The following is a 12,195-nucleotide window of genomic DNA, read 5'->3' on the forward strand; positions in this document are numbered from 1 at the left end:
CATGTTAGCGCATATTTTCCGGAAGTTCATGTAACATCTTAGCTCTCGCCTCTCGGTATATGGCACTTGGTGAGACTAATTGCGTGAATGTGACGGAAATGTACAAGAGGAAGCAGGAAGAAGCCCGCACTATTCAATTTATTCAATTAACTGCAACGATTCCTCGATGTGGCTTAGAATTGGCGATTTTGCTGCAGCGTGTCAGGAAGCACGGCGAACATCAACATTTTCGTAACGTTTGAGAGGAGAAAAAGAACGAAAGAGAAGGGACAAGAAGGTATTTAAAATACATGTGCTTCGGACACATTTTCAGCATATATTTTATTGTAAGAGTAGTAATGTTAAAAAAAAATCTGTGTTCAACCCCACCGGGGACTACAGCCCTGGACCCGCTTCCACACCTTTACATTTTTTAAGTCAATAATGTAGCCAGAGTCGAGTTGGGCAAAAAGTTCCACATGTAATACGGTAATAAAAGTCGACCATTCCCTTGTTACATAACGAACTATTGCGTCGTTCGTGATGTAAATTTTTATAGCTACTTTCCCTTTTTTCTGGAGAAGGAGAAGCAACTGGATAGTGACTCTGCTTTGCTAGCGTTATACACACCACAACTTGGAACGATGAGTAAATTGTTAAAGCTCAAACGGTACACTGGTGCGACTTCGTACCATTGCGCACTACTTTAAATACGTCGATTCCCTCAAGTATACGTCACGCATAAGCTGATTTTTATTTGCCTTCGCGTAGCCGGATGATAAATATATTACAATATGTGAATAAAATAACAAAATCCCAATTCGTACCTGTGTAGCAAGTATATACGTTCGAATGAAGTGCATCGTTTGAGGATTAGTGATAATACCTTAAGTGAAGCAAGGTTTGTGGTCCGGAATTACGAGAAAGGTGTTACTTTGTACGAAGGATTGCGCTCAATGAAACGAATGCTGCGGGGGCTTACGGTAATCAGCAAAAATTAGACTCAAAAGTCACGCTCACGCAATGGTGGCTAGAAAATGCTGACCCCTTCAAAATTCCTTTGTCTTGTTTTGTCATGTGTATTTCACCGAATAGCTTAAGTCAGAACCATAATGTATGTACAGTATTTATACGTTGATTCTGATTAACCCCCTCCTCTAGCTATAGTCTTTCTTTAGTGTAGTTGTGGTGCTCCTAGCAGAATTGAATAAGTGTGGTGTGCTTGATTTACATGGAGATATATTCTTGTGTTGCACGTATTTTCATTGCTCCCATTTCAGAGGCGCATTTGAATAGGTATCTGAAATGAAAAAGAAGCATAGAACATGTGTCCAGAAAACGTCAATTATTATAAATTAGTACTCTGCTCATTTGTTAATTCTCCCAAGTCTAACGAGTTGGTATACGTATACGTGTATAAATCAGAATTATGAATTCACGAACCAGAATGAGCCACGGTAAGTCTGTCCAATTGGCGTTGACTGCTGCGCAAGTTTGAAGTTTGTTCCGTGGGGTCAGCGACAGGAAATGCCTAAGGTCAAGAAGACTGTTACATTAGTTTATACATAAATTCAGCCCCACTTTATATTGCTTCGCATGAATTTTTGTACTCTGCCTATTATCACTGCTGGTTGTGAACAATAAACCGTCAAAACTGGGACAGAACTCGACCAGTGAATGTGATTGGTAAGTCGTTTCGCTGAATAGAGAAAAGCTATAAACCACTGGTAAAAACTGGCCCATAGATAGTCGTCTGTGACAGATTATTTATCTAAACGCTTTCAATTTCTAGCCGTCAAAGGATAACAAGAATCATGAAGGGGGATAAAGAGTCAATTATGAACTGTGAAGTGCAGAACGAATTTTTGGATACTGAAGAGGACGGCTACGTGAAACGAATTCTTGCACATTCAAGATCGTCGCTCGAAAGCGATGCAATGTCGATTTCTGGTGGCGTGAAGGAGAGCGACATTTCGGAGACGTCTCGGAAATTAGAAGATTATCGCGACACTCTGACACCTAACGATAAAGAAAAGACGAACGGGATTGACGCGATGAAATCGTCATCGGAAACCAAAACGTACGACAGAGAGGCGATACTCCGCAAGCTCGCAGGTGACAAGTGCTTGAGAAAATATCTTTTGAACAGCGCCAGAGAAGCGCAGGCGAAGATCGAGACTTCGGAGATGAAGACGTTCGAGAAGTCCGAAGACGAACGCCTGGAATCGGTTGTCGAAGAGTTGCGAGAATTTTTGAAGGCAATACCGGACGGACTACTGCACATGATGACGGGAATGTCTCGTCCCGGAGACTGCGGAAGACCCGCTGACCGGAAGCCCGACTGGCTTGACATGGAAAAGCTACGGCGCGGTCAGAAATTTGCTCGGGACCACAATTTCTCACTATACCTTGCCGAGATGCTGTCCCTGATGTGCACGTACACCTTTCAGGACACACTTAAGCTGATGATTCTGACTGGAAAGACCAGCACACGTTTTACGGCCATGAAAAGGTACTCCTAGTTACCGCCTGTAAATACTGTCAGCGTTTCTTCAGTCAACGCTGTCGCTGAAAAGCTTGTTAAAAAAGAAGAAAAAAGTCATGTCGATAATATTAATTCCCGTTTCTGGAAAAATTCAAGGTGGGCATCCGCGGCGATACGGTTTCATCACTGGTACTGTTACGATCCCTGGTCCGAAGGAACTAAAGCTTGGAAGGATATTTTGGCTGTTAGAGCGTCCCACGCTGCCGTAAAACACATGGTGGATGCTTCCACAACCGAAGAAACGGACAATGCGGTAAAAATTCCAAACCTGTCGTGTCCGTCGCGTGACATGTTGCTGAAAGATTTTTCCGAGGCTTGTGAAACCCCTGCGGTCGGTCAGTGTCCTTTTCTGGTGAAGCCGAACGATCCTGATCGACCCAAGGGTTTCAATCAGTTTGAAATGTCGTTCACGCAATGGCAACTTGTTGGATTGGTCATCTGCTACCCTCAGTATTTCGGAATTCATGACGCGACGGAAGAAGATCTTGACGCTTATTGTCATTTGTGGAGAAGCATCGGCTACCAGCTGGGAGCGGAAGATGAGTGAGTCGAGCAAAAATGTACATGATGCACTGTTCGCGTTTTATCGTCAGCAATGGTAAGCCAGCAACTTATTTTTTAGGTACAACTTTTGTCGTGGCACTCTCCACGAAATTCAACAATTGAGTCATGATTTTCTCGATGTTTGGGTGAAGCCTAATTTGCGAGAAGTGACCCCTGAGTGGGAGCACATGACGAGATGTGTATTCGATGGTTTCGGATTCATTGTTCCGTACATCAGCTTCGAAACTTCCGTTCTTTTCGTTTGCGAAATTCTTGATCTGAAAATGCCGCGGCTCTACTCGTCGCTATCTTACAAAGCATGGATCAACCACTGTCTTATGAAGTGAGCTCCAATTTTTTCAATCCATCATTTTCTCTCTACAGAACCACAGAATGAAAATGAGAGTCATCTTTATCGACATCACAAGTCACCGTACCTGAATTCACATTTCTCGTTATTTCAGATCTTTCATTTACTACGGGATGAAACTCTCGATGGTTGTCGATTTCGTCAATACCAAGCTGCAACGATTTTTGGATCTAGGTGAAAGACTCCGCCCCTCGGGTTGGGAGAAGATACGAATCAAGTTTGAAGGGTAATTCGGTTATTCGTTTCATTTTCAACCAAATTCATTGTTTTATTATTGTTAGGAATAAGGATATACTTATCATACTCAATGAGACCAGCGCTGATAGGGAAAACTTGTCAGATGGACACACATGGCAGTACCAAACTTCATAAAATTCAAACCTACTTAATAATAACTTTTATCCTGAAGCCATTCTAGCCTCCCTTTTTCGTCGAGTAGGAGAGGCAACAAGTATATCTGAAGGCTTGCGTGCTTGTGGGTAACGACTGTCTTTAAAGGAACTAGATACACCTCAACTTGGAGTAATGAACCAATTCCTAATAATAATGCCTCTCATTCGAAGCAAAGTTGTTGGTTCAGAATTTGACAAATAGTTGTTCACTTTACGGTAAAGAATTGTACTGTACGAGACAAATGTTGCGAGGCCTTGTGGTAATAAAAAAACAATCTAAACTCGTATACCTACGTAATAACAATAACAAATTCAGTAGAATGCACAGAAAGTAATAATTTGTTGAATTCATCGAAAGAATTGATCTAAAATAATATTATTATTCAAGAAGATTTTTTTTTTGCCTGGTCCAATACATTAAGATTGGCTTTAGAGTAAATAAACGACAATCCTACACGTAAATACATATGTCGGTTACATAAGGTTAATTAAGAAAGCGAACATTTAATTTTCACGGGATTTCGATTAATAAATGGATGTCAGGGGAATATGTATATACTTAACCAAGCAAGAATAAATATTAACAGTCTAGCTGTTTTTGATCGGCTGAAACGAGCTCCCGAGCCCAAGTCTTTGTTACGGTTATTAAGACTCGGGTGAAAACCGAAATTATGCAGAATCGTTACAAACCCTCGAGGCACTAATACGCAGTGATGCTAATCCTCTTACAAATCCTGGATCAATCACTGTCTTATAAAGTGAGTTCGAATTCTTTCAATTATTTCACATATTTCACGTAAATTTTCGCGAATTCAAGCGAGTTAAACGCTGTAATCATAAAATGACTGGTAAAATCGGGATGTTAGCAGGCGTCAAATCAGCTTGGCTTCGAGCTCAGTGAAACAGTTGATTGATAGCTTACACATTAGCATAAGTAAGTAGCGAACGACGTCGGTTATATCGCAGTAGCGTATGAGCGAATGAAAAAGTGTGTCGTAACATATAGTGATACAAGTATTAGGACTGTGAAACTAGATCATCGGTATCGGACGGACAATCAATCCCAGGAATTTCGAAAGTAACAAATTAAAAGTGACCTGTTACTTCCGAAAAGTAGATATCCAACAAAACCTCTTCTGCCGCGAACAAATTATAATTTTGACAAAAGGATAGGTATTAAGCTAATTACGTCCCGTATCAGCTGTGATTGAAGTAAGTATCACAATTTTATCATGCAGCTTTCCACAGGAAAAGCTTTTGCACTTGCGTAACGATATCGACTTTAATAATTTTCCAATATCTTATATCATTCGACTTGGGATTAAACTAACCTGTGGTATTGGATAAAAAAAAAATAGTCCCCAAGGTATTCAGTTCTGAAAGGTGTCATGCGAGAAATGAGAATGAATTTTACATTGTTTTACCGATTAGTTTACATATAAAAATAATACAAACCTGTGAATCTACTCTTTATTAAATTTGCCTATATTTTATTCCAACTCGCACGACTCGTTACACGCAACTGTAGTTACACGCGTGTACGATGTTTAACAAGTCGTTTAGCACACGGCGCACTAAACGAAGCTGTAAGGTGAGGACCATGTTAAAACCGCTTTTTCCAAACCACGCCATCAGCGCGCGAAATAAACGCGGTTCCTTGAAATCAATGAACATCTTATTCGTTACCTCTGAACGCGTTGTCATTGACTTATTAATCGGCTATACACGATCCAGTATCGTTCAAAAATACACAAAAAAACTTATGAGGAAATGCGTTTCGGAGGTATTAGCGTTGTTCACGCGCTATCTATAAAGTTATGAAGCAAATCAACAAATCAATTCGCAAAACCAAGGAGCAACAGTTCTCGCCTAACGATGTGCAACTCGGGTAATCAAATCTGAGATCCCACACAAGTAGCGCCAATTGTAAGAAAGTAGGTAGGAGTATGTGCATTATATATTTGGTGGGTTAAATTTTTGTTGGACTATCGCCACCGAACCTTCCTGACCATGAGTCATCCGTATAACTGTTGCACTATTGCAGCCTTGCTAATTTATACCTTCTGGCGTGCTCTGAATTGGTATCCACATTTTGAATTCATTCGTTCGAATAATTCGAATAATTCGTCCTGAAGTCAAACTGAAAATTCTGAGTAGGTAAGTCCAATGTATAAAAAATAAAAAAACTCCGAAACTAGGATCTAGACAGTCTTTCCGAGCATTCGTACGTACGTAACTATCGTTCAATTATATCGCGCCATTCTATTTGCGCAGTTTGTCCTCAGACTTGACCTCTCGAAGATCCGCGAAGATCTTTACTCGCATTGTAAAAAATCTCTTTCGAGAGAATCGCGCTGGCCTATTTACAATAAAGAACGTTGTAAATCATCGCGTTAGCTCTGCGCAGAACGAAGCACAATAGATCGTACCGACAGAATCGGCGAGCAATGTGTAACAGCAATGTATAACAGCTACGCTTTTACGTTATATATGATGTCCGTCTGTGTATACATGCAAGGGTTACACATGCGGGCTGGTCAATGTCATCAGATGCAAATAAATTCAATACGTAATCCAATGACACGTTCTCCGCTCCAAACACGAGATATTCAGGATGCGGACGGGTTGTGCAATATGGTGCTTTCAGGTGTATCGCATTACCGGACAAACTTCACACCCACGTTGTTTGCGATACATCTGTCACAGATATTTTTTTCTTTCTTATTCGTTCTATTCTTCGCGCACACTTTCAAACTCGTAAAATCACTGTATAATTACTTGTCGCGTTACGTCGAATACGTGTGGAAAAACGAACTCAATATTCTGCAAGAAAGAATTTCGGCTATCGTTGAACGTTATCGATCGACAGGAATTTCTCCAAATCGATCAAAAATCATCACAATTGTACTAACAATAATCGACAATCGGTCGGAATAATTATCTTTGATTAATTACTGTGAAAGTCCTAGTTTTTTTCTCACAAGTCTGAGCAAAGTATAAATAATCTCAGAGATGAAAGACGGATTCATCATCTGCGGTTAATCAGCAAACTGCAGATTGCAACATGTGAAACTATGTACGCACAACTATTTTCGTGTGCACTACGTGATACATGGTTACCTACATATTTTTCTCGAGTACATGGTACCTAGAAACGCACTTCGTACAAAGTGACCAAAGTCACGTGGCACTGATCCGAGGCCTCGGATTCGTGGATGTTTGAAATTTTCTTTAGCTAATAATAGCCGCGGCAGCGAGGATACAGCAGTTGCACGATGCCCGAGTCGGTTTGGTTCTTATTTTCCCGCACATGCCAAACGCCGGTGTCCCATTTCGAATCGCCTTGAAGGAGACAAAAAGCGAATAGAAAAAAAATTTTGAATCAGATCGGACGCCACTCGATCGCGAATTTTTCTCTCCATCGGCGGAAATTTGGCAAAAGATCGTCTGGTCGCGGCTGAAATTCCATCGCGGAATTCTCTCGTCGGTATATCTCGCAGTTTCCGATCGGGCCGGATATATTGGCCGGAAAATGATGCCGCAACATTTAAAGCTGCGCTAGAATTCTGGCCTCTGGCTGCGCCGGCGAGGACGAATAAAAATTGAGTCGAAGGCTAAGGTCGCGAGGCTGCACCGGCAGCCGGGTCTCAGGAATTTTTGGCACGATTTTGAGGCGAGATACCGATCGTAACTTGAATCTTAATTAAGAACCGAATACAGGGTAACGAGGATGCCGAGGATACGGGCGGGATAATTCTACCTGCCGAGGTGATAATTTTCACCTTTTACAACCACGCGGTCGATCAATCTCCCCGAAATTACCGTCCGCCAATTTTGCTCCGTTTGATTGATCGCGTTTTCGGACTTTCGCCCTTTGTTCGACTTCATCGCGGGTTAACTCGGGCCAAAGACGCGACGTTGGTAGAATTTACCCTCGCGGACGTATTTTTTTTACCCTAGGATTGTATGTTGTTCGTGTGATTTCATTTTACGATGGCTCATTTTATTCGGAACACTATTTTCCAAAAATTCAATAGACACTTTTTCTATCACATTCGCATCGTTGAATATTTAATTTCGTGACATTGTACCAATGTTCATTAAAATTAGCGAGTGGCAATACTCAATTAAATTGGCTAAAAAATAAAAAAAAATATAATGAACTTCAAGAATTTACAGTACAAACTAGTCTCCCGAATAAAACGAATCGTCGTATATCGAAATCAAATAAACTTCTATCAGATTTTCACCAATATTAATGTGATTTTAAACGATGCATCGATATCCAAGCTTTCCTATAAAATTCTTCGTAGTTCGGAATATTATAATGATTTGATAAGTACTCGACGCATGACTATCTCGTAATAAAATCAATTCAAATTTTATACTTTCAGCCAGCCAGTCCCCTTAATTTTTACAAAATTCCGCCACTGATGGATCGCAAAATATCTTCTCTCTTCGTACGCCTCTGCAAACTTTACGTTCGAATCCGTTAGGCGCGATCTACACAGCGAATTAAAAAAGTGCGACGAACAAGATATTCCGCAAGTAAATCAAACGGCCCAGATCCTTATAAGGGTCTCCGGGCTCCTTGATAACGCCTCCGCAGTTCGGATTCCGTTCTCCGTCGCTTTCAACTCGCAACACGCGATATCACGAACGGCCCGAGAATTCTCCCACGTAATTCGCAACCCGTCGCTGTTTTATTCGCTCTTTCTAATTTTGGTCCATATTTTTGACCAGTTTTTGAAATCTTGTTGCAGCTGCACTCCACGGCTCTGGTTTTTTTTTTTTTGTTTTTATTTTAGTTTATCACAAACTGATTAGATAATCACGAATTGTACGAAAGAATATACGAAAATATCTATCTCACAGTTTTTTAACGAATTTAATTATATTTGGATGACTCTTGACTTTGTTATGAGAAAGAATATTTTTTTACCAATTTTACGGATTTCCTCAAGACTGGATTAAAATCTCGCGCCCCATTATTCAATGACAATTAAAACGAGAATCAACGCACAATGTGAAATGTTTACTTCGCAAAATTTTCATATTCTTATCATCGTCTGTGACTGTAGTTTAGTTATCGATGCAACAGAGCGACTGCAAAGAACAACTCCGACAAAATTTGCCCGACAAAACGGTTTTGGAAGCGAAGATCGATCGGCGTGCCTCCAAGACGACCAAGACTATTTCGGATCCAACGTCTGCCGCGTTGGTAGTTGTTGGATGTGACGTCACGATCGTCGACGTGAATCGTAGCTGAGGTCACGCACAAATTAGTCGTCACAGAATGCCGAGAGTTTAACCTCGGAGTTTAGATCCCCGAAGCGTTTCGCCCACAGTATCGACACCGTGATGCATGTTTAATGGCGTTCGAATTGTTCCTCCAATACTTTATAAATATATAACCTACCGCGTGGATGGATAATGATTTACATTTTACGTGGAACACAAACGAATGGTAAAGAGAACTTTGCTCTCGGCTCTGATCGCGAAACCGCGGTCGAATCATATTTGGCAAAACTCTTGTTTATCTTGCATTATTATAATAATCTTCGAGCCTCTGATACTATTTACTCGCATTGCACGCACACGCACACTACGAAAGGTGTAAAGCACGGCCATCGGGTCTTTTACGGACTTGAAGTACGACCCGCTTGGCTGTGGTCAACGTTGATTCATCTGGTCTACGATGCATATTAATAAGACGGTGTGATAATGTTAATTCGAGCATGTGTTTCTCGCCCAGGGGATCCAGAATCTCGTGCCGCCCACTCGACAAGCCCCCGCAGGACTATTTTGGAACAATGAGAAGACAAAAAAAGTCTCGTCACTCCGTGACGTCATTCATTCAAGTCCCGTTCCGACGTTTTAGACTTCTCTCATAACCGGCTTCTCGCGATTTTTCAATCCGACGGAAATACACGTCATTCGGTCGATTTCCCTACATGGGGCTCAATTTTTTTCACAGGAAAAGAGTGAGAGCTGAAACACCAGGTTTCTCGAACCTTTCGCAAATTTTCAAACCTCGGACAGTAAGACGCGTACTGCTTAAAAATTTATCGAATTCGGGGTAGCGCTACTAAAATTTTTTTAAGCTCAAAAATGGAAAACCTAATATATTTCTGGGACTCGATTGTGATCGCATTTATTTATACTATTCAACCGAATTTTGTCACCCGTGTCGCGGCGCCATTGGCAAGAGTTCAAAATTTCGGTCGTTCAAAGTCCAAGAAATTGACTGATCAAGGATTGAACACATTTCTAAGTATCAGCGCTCGTTTAATCCCTGACGGGCAAGCATCCAAACCTTGTACCTTTCGTGGCAATTACTGTAAACAATACCCAGTGGAAATTAATGTCAAATATCTCAGATTCTAATAAGGCTAGCAGGATTTTTTTTTTTTATTCATTAAAATTCAAACAATTTTGCCTAAAACGGTTGTACTGTAGGTAATAGTAATTAAGTTGAACTAAACAAATAAAAATGTACGTTGAAGGGGTTCAAACCTTACAGTCCACTCCAAGAGTACAATATTGTTGGGGGGAGGGGAAGAAAAATGAAAAGAAAACAACAAAATTTGGCAAATCTTAGCGAAATGATTCATGATAATACAGTTTTGACGATGTACCAAAGAATACGTATATTAGCAGTCACGGTTTGAAAATTTCTTCAAAAATAGACGACACGTAATTGCAGTGTTGTTTGTTTCGGAAAAATCGCAGTTCCGCCTTTGCACCTGTTATATGTATAAACCTACCTACCTGTCTATGATTGTTTCAACGCGGCACGAACGGAAATAGTGCGGGATGTAAACATGCCCACAGTATACTAATACGTCATATGTTTATTGATAGCAACGAGCCTTATTTATACGATCGATGCCATCACTTGACGTACGCCTCCCACGACTTTTCGAAACACGTAACCAAAGAGGCACGTATCAATTGTTCCAGAAGTTAACCTTGGTTTCTCGTAATGCACCACGTATAATAGCTTACACTGTAATAAGCCTGACGGTGTTCTTAGCGTCGAGATGAAACTCGAAACGCGTCTGATTTTCGCGATAGTAACAAGAGCTGTGTTAGACGAAAACCTGTCCATGCGCATTCTTTGCACGTAGGTATAAAGTTTCGCGATGCAGGTGGATTTTTATTTTTTTTTTTTCATGATTTTTCATCTCCTAGCAAGGAAAGATCAGTCAGAATAAGCACACTGACAATGAGAGAAATTTTTTTTCCGGTTACCGCTCAGTCTTTAACTATTTTCGTTTTTTACCACAATCGAAAAATATAGTTCCAAGGTACGAAATGAAAATTAGTTTTTTAGCTGTTACCGGCTGAAATTTAGCTTCGCAACATTTTCTTGCAACTGTTGCGAAAATTTAATGCTTGTACAACGATAAATCGATGTTAAATTATTTAACTAAAAAAGTAGAGTAAACCGAACAAACTTACTTTGCGCTGCAATTACCAAAAAAGGATCGACGACAGCGCAAAATGGTTAGGCGTACCTCGTTTTTCGTAATTCCAGCAATATTCAAACAGTTTTTTCAACGATACCTGTTTTACTCAATTTTCCTAGTTACTACAACGAATGAAATTTTTCTCAGTGCAGCTATCAAGATATCGTTCCTGACCTTCGACGCACCTTGAGAGCGATATCATTCACGGTGATTAAATTACCACACCAATAAATTCGTAAATCTTAACCCGTGAGAAAAGAGCCTATTTTCCATCCTTCAACGTTGAAACGTACGTGCAGGTTCACCTATGATATGAAGCGGACCGTAACGAGACGTGACGAGGAGGAATCGCCTTAGTTTCTACCGCGGGCCGTTGCTTACACGCTAATTAACCAATTAACACACCGAAAACGGGACACACCTCGTTAGAAGGTTTTGAACTCGTAAATTCATCTGTTCGTAAGATGCCGGCCTTCCTATCGTACGTGTTGTGTGATATAACGCGCCTGTTCGCCTCGATTTCAATTCTTCGTGTCTTGAAACCTGCGGCAGTTTCGCTGATACAATTAATTTTCCAATTAATCAATTGCTCGATTTAAACGAGACCACGTAATACGTACACTCATCGTTCACGGATGTAAGGCTTGCTCGGCTGTTGTATTTTAAATTATTGCACGACGGAACTTTATCGTCGAATTATTTCCGCCAATTGATATTGCTGTAACGCAAAAAGAAGCTGACGTCGCACTTTTTCTCGCCGATACCTTTCAATCGTCGCGAGTTCAGGATTTCTGTTATTTTAAATGCGCAGACTTTATTTTTTGCGGCTACATTACCGGTTGCGTTATTTCCACTTTTGTTTTTAATCTTTCAGAATATATGTATTCTTCGTAA

At 40.6% G+C, this 12,195-nt stretch overlaps 1 protein-coding gene and 1 long non-coding RNA gene across 4 annotated transcripts; one reads left to right on the forward strand and one right to left on the reverse strand.

Moving 5' to 3' along the window:
• Positions 1-591: 591 nt before the first annotated feature.
• On the forward strand, positions 592-4,398 carry LOC124307628 (uncharacterized). Of its 2 annotated transcripts, none has more exons than XM_046769526.1 (5): positions 592-775; positions 1,772-2,491; positions 2,621-3,067; positions 3,147-3,410; positions 3,532-4,398. In XM_046769526.1, exons 2-5 carry the CDS (start codon positions 1,794-1,796, stop codon positions 3,665-3,667), a joined length of 1,545 nt encoding a protein of 514 aa, XP_046625482.1. In that variant the 5' UTR covers positions 592-775; positions 1,772-1,793; the 3' UTR covers positions 3,668-4,398. The 2 variants fall into 2 exon arrangements, with proteins under 2 accessions (XP_046625482.1, XP_046625481.1); XM_046769525.1 differs by lacking the exon at positions 592-775 and adding an exon at positions 1,505-1,665.
• On the reverse strand, positions 1,168-10,656 carry LOC124307645 (uncharacterized). Of its 2 annotated transcripts, none has more exons than XR_006908844.1 (3): positions 10,601-10,656; positions 1,423-1,510; positions 1,168-1,279 (listed from the first exon to the last, which is right to left on the reverse strand). It is a non-coding gene; the product is annotated as an uncharacterized LOC124307645 (long non-coding RNA). The 2 variants fall into 2 exon arrangements; XR_006908845.1 differs by lacking the exon at positions 10,601-10,656 and adding an exon at positions 8,772-9,374.
• Positions 10,657-12,195: the final 1,539 nt, after the last annotated feature.

The sequence above is a fragment of the Neodiprion virginianus genome, chromosome 6, assembly GCF_021901495.1.
Source record: "Neodiprion virginianus isolate iyNeoVirg1 chromosome 6, iyNeoVirg1.1, whole genome shotgun sequence".
Classification (NCBI taxonomy): Eukaryota; Metazoa; Arthropoda; class Insecta; order Hymenoptera; family Diprionidae; genus Neodiprion; species Neodiprion virginianus.